This window comes from Cyprinus carpio, chromosome B21, assembly GCF_018340385.1.
Source record: "Cyprinus carpio isolate SPL01 chromosome B21, ASM1834038v1, whole genome shotgun sequence".
Lineage (NCBI taxonomy): Eukaryota > Metazoa > Chordata > Actinopteri > Cypriniformes > Cyprinidae > Cyprinus > Cyprinus carpio.
Window position 1 is genome coordinate 1,196,965 of NC_056617.1, and position 17,500 is coordinate 1,214,464.

At 38.6% G+C, this 17,500-nt stretch overlaps 3 protein-coding genes and 1 long non-coding RNA gene across 4 annotated transcripts in view; 2 read left to right on the top strand and 2 right to left on the bottom strand.

Moving 5' to 3' along the window:
* The window catches only part of LOC122141256 (LHFPL tetraspan subfamily member 2a protein-like), a 20,938-nt gene extending 14,276 nt beyond the window's left edge, over nucleotides 1-6,662 (bottom strand). Inside the window, exon 1 of the mRNA XM_042748044.1 lies at nucleotides 6,567-6,662. The gene's annotated coding sequence lies outside the window, so the exon portion shown is untranslated. The remainder of the gene's footprint in view (nucleotides 1-6,566) is intronic.
* A 2,624-nt stretch (nucleotides 6,663-9,286) lies between these two features.
* LOC122141267 lies at nucleotides 9,287-14,041 on the top strand. Its single transcript, XR_006157648.1, has 3 exons — nucleotides 9,287-9,346; nucleotides 9,816-9,948; nucleotides 13,796-14,041. It is a non-coding gene; the product is annotated as an uncharacterized LOC122141267 (long non-coding RNA).
* LOC122141257 (dimethylglycine dehydrogenase, mitochondrial-like) lies at nucleotides 11,453-12,789 on the bottom strand. Its single transcript, XM_042748055.1, has 2 exons — nucleotides 12,551-12,789; nucleotides 11,453-11,794 (listed from the first exon to the last, which is right to left on the bottom strand). Exons 1-2 carry the CDS (start codon nucleotides 12,638-12,640, stop codon nucleotides 11,474-11,476), a joined length of 411 nt encoding a protein of 136 aa, XP_042603989.1. The 5' UTR covers nucleotides 12,641-12,789; the 3' UTR covers nucleotides 11,453-11,473.
* A 2,018-nt stretch (nucleotides 14,042-16,059) lies between the features above and the next one.
* The window catches only part of LOC122141253 (betaine--homocysteine S-methyltransferase 1), a 4,638-nt gene continuing 3,197 nt past the window's right edge, over nucleotides 16,060-17,500 (top strand). The window contains exons 1-4 of the mRNA XM_042748036.1: nucleotides 16,060-16,217; nucleotides 16,570-16,702; nucleotides 17,123-17,235; nucleotides 17,355-17,500. The exon at nucleotides 17,355-17,500 is cut by the window's right edge and continues 46 nt beyond it. Coding sequence (XP_042603970.1) covers nucleotides 16,194-16,217; nucleotides 16,570-16,702; nucleotides 17,123-17,235; nucleotides 17,355-17,500 — 416 coding nt within the window. The 5' untranslated portion in view covers nucleotides 16,060-16,193. The remainder of the gene's footprint in view (nucleotides 16,218-16,569; nucleotides 16,703-17,122; nucleotides 17,236-17,354) is intronic.

The window sequence follows — 17,500 nt, forward strand, 5'->3', positions numbered from 1 at the left end:
TCAGAAATGAATCACTGTAGTTCTAAAATGTCTAAAAAGTCACTTTGTCACTGCAAATCACTGTCAGTGTGGGTTTTTTATTATTATTAGAATTTGGCCAAAATCAGCATGATGTTTCTGCTCGTGTGCCTGTGATGTGTTGAGATGCTGTCTATGTAGGCAGCTCACTAGGCTCCGGACTCAGATCACGAATCACAGAGACGTGTGAGATCTACACAGCACAGTGTTTCCCTGCCGGCCCCCAAACAGCGCAGGAGACCCGGCTCTCGAGGAAAGCATCTGTCTGGCTTGAGCGGCCTGTCATGAAGCGCCTGGTTGTCATGTTCAGCTCTTATTCTTAGCTTTCATAAAGTGAACGTTCACTGAAGATCGAGCCGACCTCAGACAGAGCTCAAAGGGCCAGACATCACACGAGTCCAGACGACTCAATCTGACTCAGGGCCCAAGGCATTGTGGGTACTACACTGAAATAAAATGCTTTCAAGTTCATAAAGACTGTGGAGTATTACAGGAAGAATAAAGATTAATGGAGTACCAGCAGACATTATATCTACTTTAAACTATTACATTTAATTTACTGAGTGTAAACGGTTTCTACACAAAATTATTTTCAGTTTAGTCCTTAAAGCAGGATATTATAAAGATATACCAATTTTATAATGCACAGCAGATATTTAATTACCGCTTCAAGTGATTTAAATCTGACAGAATTGCATTTAAATTGGTGAAAATGCATAAATATCATTACTATCTGTAACATCTACCTGATAATAACATCAGCTAAACAGTCCAGATGCGACAGACTTCGTGTTCTTTCACACAGTGACGCTATAACTGTGTTTCTGGATAAGATAAAACACATAAAGTGATTGTTGAGATAAATGAAGCTGCAGATTCTCACAGAAAGAAAACAACACTTTTAACCGAAGAACAAATGAAGACTGATCACCGACATCAGCTGTAAATCTCCTTATATCGCGTTAAAGAAAGAAAGAAAGAAAGAAAGAAAGAAAGAAAGAACTCGTCGTTTCTCTGCCACGATGATAAAAGACCGAAACCCGATTCAAACAGCAGCTTTCTGACTGAAGTCTTCACTTCGAGCTGCTCTGAACACGACTGATCTGATGTGTCTCCGTTACTCTGAGGTAAGAGTGATTTGTGTACGTTACTCTGAGGTAAGAGTGAGGTGAAAGTGAGGTGAGGGTGTGTTAGGTGCATATGTGTGAGGTAAATCTGCTAGAGGTCAAGAGCTATTCTCGGTCGGGCGCTCCCGCGAAAGAAAGTCGGCGATTTCTTCAAACATCAGAGAGCGACGGATTCCGTTACACCGATCTCACCGACTCTCTCTCTCTCTTTCTCTCTCTCTCTCTCTCTCTCTCTCTCTGTCTGTCTCTCCCTCTCTCTCTCTCGCTCGCGCGCGCGCGCCACCGTCACCAAGGCAACACACCGGCGCTTCACGTGATGCCTGTCTGAAAAGTTGCTAAACTGTGACCCTGGAGCACAAAACCAGTCATAAGGGACACTTTTTTGAAACTGAGATTTATACATCATCTGAAAGCTGAATAAATAATCTCTCCATTGATGTGTGGTTTGTTAGGAGGACAATATTTGAAAATCTGGAATCTGAGGGTGCAAAAAAAATCTAAATATTGAGAAAATCATCTTTAAAGTTGTTCAAATGAAGTTCTTAGCAATGCATATTACTAATCAAAAACTAAGTTTTAGTATATTTACAGTAGAAAATTTACAAAATATCTTCATGGAACATGATCTTAATATCCTAATGATTTTTGGCATAAAAGAGAAATGTATAATTGTGACTCATACAATGTATTGTTGTCTATTGCTACAAATATACCTGTGCTACTGATGACTGCTTCTGTGCTGCAGGGACACATATTAGCAATTCTGTTGCTAGATTGAGCTACTTTTCAGAAAACAACCCTTTCTTCCAAAAGCAACAAATGTAGCTATTTTTTAAATGTATTTGTCAACTTTTAGCATCTGTGACTGGAATGATAAAAAGGCACACATTTTCCGTCTTAATTACACAAAAAGAGGAAACCAAAGGTGTCTAGCAGGACACACATCATGTCAATTAAGTTCTACTTAATTAATTGTAATAATACTTGTTCATTTATGATAACAAACCTTGTTGATCAGTTTAACAATGTGTATAAAAATGAAAAGGTACTGGTAATTTTCTGCCAGGACATAATCTGTTAAACTGTAACCTGAAAACACAACATACAATACATACTTTAAACTCGTGTAAAAAACCTGTATAAACCGATACAGAAACCTATTTTAGACTTTTCTTAAAGTGCAGCATACTGTCACTACACTGCTGAGAAACAGAACTGTTCAGAATGTGTAGTTTTAATAAGAAAATACATCAAATATGATTGTTCAAAAATGTGTGAATGTTCAGTAATTTAATGTTGTATTAAAAATAAATATATGATATTATTTATATTTTAATATTAATATATTTATTTTTTAGTTTTACTAACGATTCTAAATGAATAATTAAACTATTAATTTTAAATAATGAATAATTAAAGTTCTCTCCTGAACTGCACTTTCACTTTCATCTTACCTTTCAGTCTCTTTATTTTGAACTGACATCTCTGTCTCTTTAATGCTCAAGATTTACCAAAACTGGACTTTCTGAATTGCCTGATGTCAAAATGAGTACAATAATAACTACATCATTACAATATCTTTATAGAAAAATCCTAATACTGAACATGAGTCGTATTTATCACTTACAAAAATGAACCAGAAACAAATAAGAAACAAACATGCGTCTGAGAGATCACACAACATTGTAACATTTTATTTCTGAAACATTTTAGCTGGAAATTTAAATGTATCTACTTGATTCAGTAACATTCCTTTATTGTTTGCAAAATTATAAAATGAAATGTTCCCTTAATGTTTGAACAACCAAGAAAAAAATGTATTCAAAGGATATTTTCTTGGTTACTTAGACATTTCTCTAAATATCTCCTTTTGTGCCCCACTGAAGAAAGATAATGAATGAGATGAAGACACGCTGCAGGACGATCTGTTACAGTAAGATGAGCCAGATTTACAGTGATGTTTTCAATCAATCAATCACTACATAATCAAGCATTCTGATGACAGCCTAATAATTAATTATATACTGAATGTTAAATTAAATAAGTCGATACAGTTATGTGCGATTATCAAATCAAAGGCTTATTATTATTAGAGTTAAATCATTGCATTTGAAGTTGATTTATTTTGTGCTTAGCAATACTGATTGAATTGATTAATTATAATAATTGAAATAATAAAAATTCTTGTTCATATTATTTGTTTTCATTAATTATTAATATTTTTATTATGATGTATTTTTATATTAATATAAAACTGTTGATAATTATATTATTATTATTATTATTATTATTATTGCATTTAATGTTATATTTTTGTTTAACCCCTTGAAATAAAGCGTAAAGTCTGCACTTCAATTTCATCTTAATTGTTATATTTTATTTCTATTCTGGTGGCACACAGAGCCAAAATTCAGAAAAGTGTGTCAGGTCCATATATATATATATATATATATATATATATATATATATATATATATATATATATATATGTTTTAGACATCAAGGCTCAGAAAGAAACAGAGAGACAGACTGAGACACTGTACTTCTGCTCCAGCCAATCACAGAGCACCATTCCACAGGCACAGGAAGTGCAGAGGACGGGGAGGGTCTGATTACAGGAAGTGAACTGCAGTTCTGTGTCGTCTCCTCCTCTCTAATGGCTTTTCAATCTGTTCTGCAGTTCTGTGTCGTCTCCTCCTCTCTAATGGCTTTTCAATCTGTTCTCCGTCTCTAAGTGAAGACAGATGAAGACGAGCACCAGAAGTTACTTTAAACGTTTTTCTGTCGATCGTCATCACTTATTAAACTCCTTCAGTTGTGGTTTGAGTGAAACAAAAATGATCCTCATGATCAGACTCAAGCTGTTTCATCTCTTCATGTCTTCTGTCTCTGATCGATCGTTCAGAGTGTTTTATCCAGTCAGAGCTCTTTCAGTGTAATCAGCTTCAGCTGCTGCTTCTGGTGTCAGATCGTGAGTGATTTTGATCAAGTAAAGGTCAGAATAACTGCAGTAATATCTCCAGATGAACTCTTACAGGACTGAAGCCACAGAGGACAACCTGAGAGGAACCATGAGCTCCTGTCACATGATCACACAGAAAACATCTGCTGATGTGCACAAAACCCTCTCAACATCCCATGATGTACACTTTCAGGGTTTCTGCAGGCTTCATGAAGGTCAATTCAAGACTTTTTTTTAAGACCAAGAAAATCTATTAAACAGATGAAAGTGCACACAAACTCTCCTCAGTGTTTCGGTCTTGTTTTCCAGTAGACATGTGTAAGATTCTTGAATCAAGATACATTTACATCAGAAGCAAAATGATAGACGATAAGAAATGTGATATTGTGATATTTCTATTCATCTGTGAATCCTGATGATTTTTTTGTATTTCTGTTTTCATTTAAATATTGTGCAGCACAACTGTGTTCAACATTGATAATAATCAGAAATGTTTCTTGAGCAGCAAATCATCATATTAGAATGATTTCTGAAGATCATGTGACACTGAAGACTGGAGTAATGATGCTGAAAATACAGCTGCGCATCACAGAAATACATTACACTTTAATAGATAATCACATAGAAAACAGATGTTTAAGTAAGGAACACCTGACTCCGGGCCATTGAATTATTAGAAAAATAATTTAGCTAATAAGTACATTATTAGAGAGAGAGAGCTGATGTGTCTCTCAACAGTGCTCCGCAGCAGCGGTCAAACTTTAAGTGCATTTTCTTCATGAACAGTGCCGTTGTTACCTCCCTTTGGAGAAATATCATGTAGCTTTTAGGTTGCTAAACTATTTTACTGATAAAGTCATCTGAGTACCGCGTTTACTATGTTTCCATTAGTGCGTCTGTAAGAGAGAGAGCGGGAGAAATACAGTATGTGCTTTATGTACAACATAAATTTGTGGCAAAACATGGAAATGATCTGTTGTTTTTGTCCTAAAAAACATCCTACTGTATTTATTTCGGTGTGGGCTTTGGTTATTTTGCTGCTGTAAGAGCTTTGAAATAACTCAAATCATTTGGAGGAGTGATATTTACACGTGATGCGGTCCAGAGCTGCCTGGAACTATGTTCTTAGAACGTTCTTCAGCCAATCAGATTCAAGCATTCAACGGCCCCGCAAGTATAAACTGTAATATTTCACTGTTTTTACTGTATTTTTGTTCAAATAAATGCAGCTTTGGTGTGCAGAAAAGACTTATTTTAGAAACATTATAAATCTTACCGACCACAAACGTTTAATCTTCATCCTTCCCTCGGGTTATTTTGATCCGCAATGGGTTTTTTTTTTTACAATTTTTAAAACATTGAGGGTTCATCTGAGTGGTACAAGGCTTTGTGACTTTTGTCACACTTAAACATGGATCACACACACAAAATTGAGTGGATTCGAGGACTTTATGTGGGTGTAAAAACAGTAACAAACCCATCCCTCGCAGGTTACTTGACCCAACCATAGGAATGAAGAAAAACACTTTTATTTGATTTTTTTTTTAACAAACCCATCCCTAGTGGGTTACTTGACCCAACCATAGGAATGAAGATGCATGATTAAAGAAAACAATGTAAATAAAAATGATGTTAAATTAAATTAAAATAAAAAAAATCATATAGTATAGAGTTTATATTATATAATATAATTTCTGGACCAATAAATATTATATAATTTTTTTTAAGATGGTTTGTTGTGTTAGAAAAAAGGGATTGAAGGTTTAATAGACGCCGCTGACCCGGTCAGTCGGGCGACAAGGTATGTGTTTTTACTTAGGGTAAAAAAATGTAATCATTCGGGTAGCACACTGAAACCAATTAGCTTTGAGGGAGATCTATTGTTATTTAGTACTGTAATTCCCACCCTGTCCAGTTGGTGGCAGCAGAGCATGGAATCATCAGCTCCAGAACAAAAATAAACCTGTCCCCAGTCTTTTGCTTAGGCTATTGTGATTTATTGGATGGGAGGTTTTTAAATGAATGCCACATTTTTGGGACAGTAAAGCCCTCCCTATACCATAACCCTACCCAATACTTTAATTTCTTAACTTTTCGATTATTTCCTTCATTTTTATAGAAAATAAATGCCTTTCGAATGTGATACGAGATTTGAAAAAAGAGGGAAAAAAGTTAGCCAAAAAGCAGATTCGAACTCAGGTCAAAAAGCACTTGCTTTATCATCTACACTGCTGGAACTGATGGAGAATTAAATGCATATAAACGGACTATTGATAAATAAATGCATAAGTCTATACTATATGCTCGTCCTTTAGGTTCATTATTAAAAATGAAAATGTGAACAAAAATACAAGCAATCAAATGTGACATTATAATAGTAATAATAGATTTTGACTGAATTTTTACAACCCTGTCCATCAAAATGACGTCCGCACGCCTCTTCCTGTCACGTGACTCACCGACGTTGTTGAAGCCGTAGGACTCTCTGGCTTTGGCGCACAGGTACGGGACGCTGGTCCAGTGAGCGTAGCGGTTGGGGTCACACTCGATGAGGTCATACGCAAACCTGTCAATCACACGCACCTGTCAATCACACGCCACACACCTGTCAATCATCACCACAGTATGATGTGTGGAAGAGATTATTTACATCTCATGTGTTAAAATATGAAATATGTGCATATTCTAAATATGAATATATGTGTGTCTTCTATAATCTGTGGAATTATAATAACTATAATTAATAAATAATAAATTATAATAATTAATTATAATTCAGTTGTCTGAATTGTATATATTTATTTTTTATTTATAATCTGTATACTCGTAATAACTTTAATTCTGTAAAAAAGTATAATTCTGTCATCTTCATATATGTATTCTAAAATCTGCATAAATTGAATTCTATAATAAAATATAATCCTATAATTTGTACATGTGTATTCTATAATCTGTTTAATTCTTATGATTGTAATTCTAAAATAATTATAATTCTATCATCTGTACATATTTGTATTCTGTAATCAATCTGGTCAATGATTCATGATAATTCAGTGTTTTTGATTAAAAAGTCAAACAAAAATAAGTATGTTATTGTAGTCTTTATGAAAAAAATGTACATTTTTGAAGCATAAAAGTTTAAGAATTCACATCCGAGTTGTAGAACCAGCAATCACAGTAATTGAACTGAAGTGTGTTGAACAATCACATTTACTGAACTAAACCTTATTGAATTGAAATACAGTTATTGAAGTGAATTACAGTTAACTGAATTATAGTTATTGATCTGAATCATATTGAACTGAGTTACAGTTATCAAACTGATTATTTTTGTAATATTGAACTGAGTTACAGTTATCAAACTGAATCATATTGATCTTGTTGGTATGGTTATTGTTTTGATTAATCACAGTTACTGAACTAAATTACAGTTATTGTTAATGTATGAACATTTTCTGTTTTAATTAATTTTAAATCAATTTTTAAATCATTTTAAAAGTTTGTAAATTCCATGTTTTTATTGTTGTGATTATTTCTTATGATTATTTTAATTCCTTTTATGTAAAGCACTTTGAATTACCAATGTGTATGAAATGTGTTATATAAATAAACGTGCCTTTCCTTGCCTTATTAAACTGAATCCGTTATTAAATTGAGTCATATTGAACAAAATCAGTTATTGAACTGATCTGAATCAACATTGAACTGAATGCACTTTATAAGTGTGTGTGTGTGTGTGTGCGTGTGTGCGCATGCGTGTGTGTGTGAGTGCGTGTGTGTGTGTGTGTGTGAGTGTGTGTGTGCGTGTGTGTGCGTGTGTGAGTGTGTGTGTGTGTGTATGCGTGTGTGTGCGTGCATGTGTGTGCGTGTGTGTATGCGTGTGTGTGCGTGCATGTGTGTGCGTGTGTGTGTGTGTGTGTGTGTGTGTGTGTGTGTGTGCGTGTGTGTGTGTGTGTGTGTGTGTGTGTGTGTGTGTGTGTGTGTGCGTGCGTGTGTGTGTGTGTGTGTGTGTGTGTGAGTGTATGAATGTGTGCGTGTGTGTGCGTGTGAGTGTGTGTGTGTGCGTGCGTGTGTGAGTGTGTGAGTGAGTGTGTGTGTGTGTGTGTGTGTGTGTGTGTGTGTGTATGAGTGTGTGTGTGTGTGTGTCTGTATGCGTGTGTGTGTGTGTGTGTGTGTGTGTGTGTGTGTGTGTGTGTGTGTGTGCGTGTGTGTGTGTGTGTGTGTTCACCCGAAGCCGATGGTGGTCCAGTAGTTTCTGGCTCCCTGGTGCGGTCCGATCATGGGCAGCAGGTCAGGTGTGTATGTGATTGGTCCGGACACACTGTTGATGATGTCAGCATTCTTCAGAACCGGCACCATCTCCATAGCCCTCTCCACATGATCCATGATCCGGTCCAGATCGGACTCAAACAGTTCCTTACCGAAACCTGCCACACACACCTGATTTATGTCTGACTAGGACTGCAATGCAGAATCTATTTGTGGACTGATTCTGAGATCTTCTGAATGCATGGCGATTCTCTCTGGAATGGATTCTGAGCCTAGATTGAAACAGCAGATGGCGCTCTACTCTAGTTTTTATCCACACACTCAAACACTGATGAAGAAGAACTGAAGAGCACTTGTGTGTTCGGCTGTAATTTCACCTCGGCTCAGAAAGCTTTTATGTCACCAGATTAATGTAGACACAGCCCACTGTGAACACCCTTGTGATTCGCTTTAACCTTTTCAAACTTTATGAATGATTACTTTAGTTTCAAGTGTGTGTAAGGATTTGGAAACAAGCAGAGTACGGCTGTTTCTAAAGCATGCAGCACCATCTGCCGATCAAAACTAAACTCAGAATCGAGAAATAATTGTGATGCATTCGGAAAATCTCAGATTTGACGCAGAATAATTACTTGATTCACGATGCATCGATTTATTTTCCCAGCCCTATTTCTGACTGTGCAGTGCTTTCACTGTGATCTGCTCTCTGTGATGGTGTGCTGACCTGTCTCTGACCCACGATTCCTGCAGCTTCATCTTTCATCTTTTGTCTTCTCCAGATGTGAACTGATGGACTGGAGTGCTGTGGATTACTTGTGGATTATTGTGATGGTTTTATCAGCTGTTTGGACTCTCATTCTGACGGCACCCATTCACTGCAGAGCATCCATTGATGAGACACTGATGCAGTGCTACATTTCTACAAACCTGATGAAGAAACAAACTCATCCTGATCTCGAATGGCCTGAAGGTGAGCATATTTACAGTAGATTTTAATTTTTGAGTGAACTGTTCCTTTAAGAAGAACTCCTGAGCAAAGGAGACACACAAACACGGCAGATGTCTTGAAATAATCACACAGAACATGATCCACCAGTCTGAAATAACCTCCAGCAGCCCAACACACAGATACACAAAGCTAATGATATTTTCTAACCCCAACACTAAACATAACCCTCACAGAACACCTTTTGCATTTTGACATTTTTAATAAAGCACTGTGTGTTCAGTTGGTCTGTTGAATTACACTGTGTGTGTGTGTGTGTGTGTGTGTGTGTGTGTGTGTGTGTGTGTGTGTGTGTGTGTGGATCAGAACTAGTTCAGCCAGAGAAGCAAACACACAATCACAAACATCTGTAGTGCTGTGAGATGTCGTCTGATTGGTCGAGGTGTTTTTTGAGGCACCAATCCCGGCTCACGGCGTATTTGTGGGTCCGTAGGGTTCAGAGTAACTGGATCCTCCTGCAAACATTCTGTGAGCTCTGACCTTTGACCTCCTGGTGTGTTTGACTGATCCCAGACCTGTGGCCCTGACCCAACAGAACCTGATGACGTCATCGCTGAAGCATGAGAGTGAGTTCCCTTCATAAACATCACGCTACAGCAAGAGTCAGAAATGACACTAAGAGAGACAACAAAAACTCCATCTAGTCATGTTAAAACAGGATTCAGACACTTACAAACGAGATATAAAGACTTCATCTCAGAGACTTCAGACACTTAAGGTAGTTATTTATGTAATTGATATCGTTTACAGACTATTCTGTTAAAGTTTTGTTTTGTCATAAATGTAAATCATCTTGTTTTGTATATTTGTATGGATAATGCTATATATTTATGTGGTTAGGTAGTTGTTCATGAACAGAACAGAATAGAATAGAATAGAATAGAATAGAATAGAATAGAATAGAATATATCTGAGTCAGTCACAGAAGTGGATGGCCTTGACAGAAATAACTGTTTTGTTCGGTTTTCTTGAGGAAAAAATAACGAATGAAGAGTTCTGGTGAGAACTGGTTGAGCTGAGGCGTGTGAGAGAGACCCCTGATGATTGGCTGAGAGATGAACTGTTGGCGAGAGCTGATTGGCTGGTCATGTGAGGCCAAAACCCCAAAAACATTAAACCTGGACCAAAATCAGCTAAACACACACACACACACACACACACTCAGATCTGACTCTGCTTCTTTATTACTCAGTTCAGTTCACAGAAACATTCTCAGTCAGATCTCATGTTTACACAGACTCACACAAGAGAGAACAGGAAAAGGAAGCAGAGGATCAGGAGCACATGACACACATTAAACGTTCTGCACACTCGTTTCAGAGACACAGGATGAAAACAGCAGCAGAGACAGATTATGGACGCAATCAGGTGTGTTTGCTATAGGAGAGGTCAGAGGTCAGCGATCGGCCTTTAGGTCCATGTGACTGCGCAATGTGTGTCTGATCGTCTTATCAAAGCAGCTTCAGCACATTCCCATCAGAGCATCAGCACACAATATAACAACAAATCCTGCTGAAAGATCTGGACCCGTGACGCTGATACCAGTACAATCTTTATATTGAATATGATAAATCACGTTCTTAGTCTTTCCTTCCTCTGACTGGTGGCCCAGAGAGAAGATACAAGAGTTTACACTGAATTAAATACCAGATACAGTTTATTGTGTCACAAAAATACTATAATATTCAGAAAAAAAGATTTAATGCAGAATGTGGGATTTTTAAATATAATAAAGGCTGACTCTTACTTTGAAATGTCTTTGCTTTACTACTTCCAGCTGCTCATTCAAACAGATGAGGGAGATAAAATATGCACCTCACAACATATTACACTATAAACTCCATGGATTATCTGGTGGTGTTACGCTTATTGAGTGGTGTTCAGTGATTGAGAGTCTGTGGATCACACAACAGTGCCGTATTTGACTTTGAGCGTGCGGTGCGTTGAAAACAGACATGTCAGGTTGAATTGTGAGTTTTGGTTTGAGATGTGTGTTTTGTGTTTTGTGTTATGGTCATATTGTGAGGAAATGTGAGGTATGGTCTAACACACAGGTTTTGGTTTGGTGTGGTGTAACAAACATGTGGTCTATCATGTGGGGGTGTGGTATGTCATGTGGGTGTGGTCTAGCATATGTGGGTGTGGCCCAATAAACAGGTGTGGTCTATCATGTGGGGGTGTGGTCTGTCGTGTGGGTGTGGCCAAACCGGTGGCATTTACGATGCGATTGGCTCGGATGGTTCCGTGTGGCGTCTGGACGTCCCATCTGCCGTCAGCGGTCGGCGTGAGGCCTGTGACCGGTGCGGGATAATAGATCTGTGCGCCGTACATTTGCGTTCCCGCTGCCAGAGCCATCGTCAGAGAATACGGGTCGATGTGACCGTCACCCGGATTATAGAGACCCGCCAACACCTGACACACAGAGACAAGCAGCTTCAGCATCCACACACAGATGTCCAACACATGCATTTTCCAGAATACAAGTTGTTTTTATATCATATGGAACATTGCTGTGACTTATATTCCAAAGTAGTTCATGTATTGCAACTAATATCAGTTCAAACATGTGCCAAATGAGGGATAAAAACATGCTTTCAATAAATTTAGGCTCGGCCTTTATAGTAAATGTTGTTTACAATTAATGCCACTATAATTTATGTTTGTTTTATGCTCATATGTGTCCCTGCAGCACAGAAGTAGTCATAAGCAGCACAGGTATATTTGTAGCAATAGACAACAATAGATTGTGTGGCTCACAATTATACATTTCTCTTTTATGACAAAAATCATTAGGATATTAAGATCATGTTCCCTGAAGATATTTTGTACATTTCCTACCGTAGATTCCAGATTTTTCAGTAAAAATTGACCCTTATGACTGGTTTTGTGCTCCAGGGTCACATACTTTGATTCCTGTTCTGTTCTGTAGTTAAATGTAAAGGATTTGTTGTGGAGTGACAGAAACTAAAATGCATGTTTATAGTGTTTATGTTTGTAAACGTTACATTTTAGATACCAACACTTTTTATTGAAGTAAAAAGGGGGAAAAGGGGGGAAAAGAGAAAAAAGACAATAATTCAACATTAAAATATCATTAAAAATCATCATTAAAATACAGTACGTGTGTCAGTCTCGACGTAATCCTCGGGCGTCTGAATGTGTTTGTACCTTGTCCATGTTGAGCAGAGGGAAGAGCAGCTGGATCTTCTCGGGGCCGATGAGGAACTGTGGTGTCGGGTGCCAGTGTGTTCTGGTCATCTGATATTTGAGCTCATCCGCTGCCAGGCTGATGGAAGCCCACGGCCTGCGACACAATCACACCACAATCACACAGTCAATACAGCTGCATACACCTCACAGAGCTGCAGCAGTTCATTACAGCGGAATCCTGAGCAACTCACCTGCATTCAGTCTCTCTAGCGCTAGTGAACATGTGTAATGATGTGTCTCACCTGTCTCGTCTCGGCCTCGAGCTGCTCAAAGAGTTTAATGCTGTAATAATGAATATTGATGTGTCTCACCTGTCTCGTCTCGGCCTCGAGCTGCTCAAAGAGTGGATGAAAACAGGAGAGTTTAATGCTGTAATAATGAATATAATAATGAAACAAAACCTCTGTCACACACCGTCAATGACCTCAGACAAGCATCTGAAGTCAAATTTCAGCCTGTTTAACCTGAAATACTCCAGTGAGACCTGAAAACAAGTCATTTTCACTGTTCAGAATGTTTAATTTTAAATGTTAGATTTAGTGCTTTTTATATTTAATTTTCACTGTTAGTCATACTCTTTTTTACGTTTTTGCTAGGTGCCATGATCTACTTACTTAGTTAGTTGATGGTTTTTATTTTATTACAGCAGAAAACCATTGACAGAACAGCCGTCATACTGGTTAATTACTAACAGTGGCTTGAAGGTTTGGACAGACGAGGATCTGGACAGCTAACATCCCAACGAGGAGCAGACGGAGTATAGAAATCAAACACTTAATATGAGTTTGTTTATTCTAGAACACACAGAAGTCTTCAGGCTGATCCGGTTCTAGATATACAGTTCTAATCTGATTGCAACAAATGAATCCACATTCTATTGCTGACTTGCCAGAAAAGACTTTTATTTCTACAGTTTAGCTCATTCAAGCAGATGGCACTCGGACGACTGAACTGACCTGAAGAATGAAATTATTGTCATGTTTTGTCTTTTATTTGTTTATTTAATTTCCTGTTTATCTCTGTGACGCTGCTTTGAAACAGTCTGTACTGTATGAGCATTTATCAAGAAGACGACTTCTGAGTGAACCCACATCTGTTACAGTTACATCAAACTCCTTAAGATAAAAATCCCAGAGTAACTATTGAATGGCTTTCATCACTGAGAGGTTTACTAACTTTTGGGTGTTTTATAAATTACTACAGCAAATCTAGATTCCTGGTGGCCTCTGACCCCTGACCCGTGTGCGTACCGCGTGCCATGTGGATCCAGCCGTGAGCTCGGACTTTTCCAGCAGCACCACGTCTTTCTGTCCGGCTTTGGCCAGATGATACGCCAGACTGACCCCGACACACCCTCCGCCGAGTCCTTCAGACGCTTCCTCAGAACCCCGGCCGACCCGTCTCTGAGAGCCAGAACACAACCATCAGCGGCACAGATCATCAGAACATGACCAGATATGATTACTGAATCACAGACGCTGCACAATCACACGTTTCTGCAGAATCTGATATTTTGATTATTAAAGTATTACATCCAATCGGCTGAATTTTTGCATGCATTCCCATAATGTTTGCAAGATCTGTCAGATATATCAGAGACACATCTCATAATTGTCAAATATATCAGATATATCAGATTTCATGTCCTCATCCGTCAGGTATACCTCATATTTTCATAAACAAGTCTCATATGTGACAAGTCTATCACATATCATTCATATTTCTCAGTTCTGTCAGATATATCTCATAATCGTCAAGTCTATGAGATATAACTCATATTTTCTCAGATTTCTCCCCCGTCATCTGTTGTGAAGCTCCGAGCAGAGACACGCAGTGTTTTTCTGCCTCACAAGAGCCTTAAACGCGTTTAATATTCGCGACATTGTGTGCGAGAGTGAATGTAGGTTTCTTCAGGTTTGTCTTGAGCTCGGATCGAAGTTTCCACTCAAACGCAGAAACACGCACGAGCAGCGCGCCCCCGCTCGCCTCAAACACACGGAGAGTATATGAGGGAATTATGATTCATTATTATTAACCATTCAACACAGTCTACATGAGAAAACACTGAACACAGACGAAAACAGAATGATTCAGTGCTTGTAAACAAAACATTACATTTCAATACTGTTTCCTACGCACTCAGCATCTGTTATATCTGCAGTGTTGACCTGCAATAATATATCTTTGATAAACACTCTGAGTGAATCAACAAGCTGCAGCACAAACAGAGATTGCAGCAGCCCTGTGTGTGTGTGTGTGTGTGTGTGTGTGTGTGTGTGTGTGTGTGGAAGGTAAAATGTGTCAAGGCAGCAGATCACGTGATAAGTCTCTAAACTCAAACACAGCAGCGATAATCAGCTCAGACACGATCGATGATCAATAACTCGTCTAGAATCAGTCTGTGTGTAAAACATCTGCACCAGCAGCTTTTCCAAAATAACAAGGAACGCTCTCAGATTTATGACTGACGTTTTGACAAAGCTTCCTCAAGGTTATGAACAGTAATTCTTCCAGTAAAGTTTGTTCATGTTTGTCTGAAACATTTAAGTTCGTCTAACATGTTTTAAATGTTACAGTTTTGTTTCAGAATGTTCTGATTTATTGTTACTTTTGTTACTTTTGATCGTGCAGAGAACATTCAAAAGTAACATTCCCATAATGTTTGCAAACTGATGAAAATGGAATGTTTCCTTATCCTTCACATAACAAAGAAAGAAATGCTTTTAAAGCATTTAAAATAAACTGGACTTTTTGAACGATCAGAGAACATTCAGAAATAATATTTTCATAATTTAACTGACGCATTAGAAAAACGCCAACGTTCTGGCAAGGTTTTCTCAGTGTTATAAACAAATGTTCTTTCAGTTTATTCAGAATGTAAAATGTTCTGAAGATGTTATTTTCGCATTGTTAATAGAACTGAGATATTTTAGTGCATGGTTCAGCTGCTTCAGGTGTGTTTTATTAGGGCTGCAGCTAAAGCACCCCTGATTTTGTTTTTTAAATGTTACTATTTGTTTCCAAATGTTCAGAAAATATTGAAAATTAAACTTCTCATAATGTTTGCAAAATTATAAAATGGAATGTTCCCTTAACATTAGCATGGCCAAGAAAAAACATTTTCAAAATGTTTGCAAAATTAGAATATTAAGAAATAATGTTTTAATAAGCAAAACGTTCTCAGAACACATTTTGTGCACGCCTAGATAACGGTTTTGTATTTGTTGTTAGAATAGAATAACTGGTACAATGTTGCTTTAAAATATAGCAGAATAAGCGTTCAACCCCGAACTTCTAGATTTCTCTAGAGTTTTCTGCTGAATGTGTCGAAGACATCAGACGCGTTATTATCGAGCATCACTCTGATGAGACTGATACTGTAAGTCTAAGAAATGAGATCAGCTGAAAGATAAACATTAACCTATAACATTGTGAACTAGTTTAGGTTACAGGGGGCCGTTCTTACTTATACACACACACACACACACGCACACACGCCCCTCCAGCGGTGCTTTATAAGCGCTCTTCTCTTGAGGATCTCTCTCCAGTCTCACTCAGCTCTCCTGAAGATCTCCATCTGTTTCTGAATCTCCTGCTAAACATGGCACCAGTCGGATCAAAGAGGGTGAGTCTCGGATTGAAACACTTTTAGCGATTCTTCAGTCCAGTTTTTAGGTTTTTAAGCGCGTTGTTTTTACATTAAGAGCGCGAAAGCGCCGCGACGCATGCGATCCTGCTGCGGGATTATATTTATTCCATCTATTAATATATCAGCTGTGTCACACACATGAACAGAAACACTCAAGCTTGTGTTAAAGTGTGTGTTAATGCGATTATAGATGGAATAAAACGCGCCTGGAGCGCGCGCACTCGCACCCTTATCCACACTGTTGCGCACGATTACGCGTCTCCGCGGTGAATGTGTGTGTGTGTGTGTGTGTGTGTGTGTGTGTGTGTGTGTGTGTGTGTGTGTTCAGGGTGTTCTGGAGCGCCTGGACGCGGGTGAGGTGGTGATTGGAGACGGAGGCTTCGTGTTCGCGCTGGAGAAGAGAGGATACGTGAAGGCCGGACCCTGGACTCCAGAGGCCGCTGCTGAGCACCCAGAGGCCGGTGAGACTCTCCGTTAATAAACGGGTCCCAGATAACGTCTAGAAAAGTTCTTTCAAAGTTATGAAAAAAATCTCTTTTAGTAATGTTAAAGGCGATTTTCTCAATATTTTGATTTTTTTGCACCCTCAGATTCCAGATTTTCAAATATTGTCCTCCTAACAAACCATACATCAATGGAAAGATTATTTATTCAGCTGATGTATAAACCTCAATTTCAAATAAATGGACCCTCATGACTGGTTTTGTGCTGCAGGGTCTCATATTCTATTGCTCGTTTGTACTTGAATGTTTTAGAACTGTTAGATTCTTGGTTCCTGTCTCAGGGAGAGTCTCTTGGGTGTCTCTCTAGTTGTATTTGGAGCAGGCTGTTTTGTAAGGAGGCGCTGTGTTTGAGCGACGCATGTGTTTCTCTCTCATCAGTGAGACAGCTGCACAGGGAATTCCTGCGGGCCGGGTCAAATGTCATGCAGACGTTCACTTTCTACGCCAGCGACGACAAACTGGAGAACAGAGGGAACAAGCTGACCTTCACCGTGAGTCGCTCACATTCACACGCATCGGTCACAGAGAGTACATCACACAGCTCTGGTCTCAGACGGCATTCAGAGATTAATCTCAAAGACTGATAGAGGTGTTTGCTGACCGTCCGCAGGGCCAGCAGATCAACGAGGCCGCCTGCGATCTGGCCAGAGAAGTGGCCAATGAGGGTGATGCTCTGGTGGCGGGCGGAGTCTCGCAGACACCCTCCTACCTCAGCTGCAAGAGCGAAGACGAGGTCAAGAAGATCTTCAAGAAGCA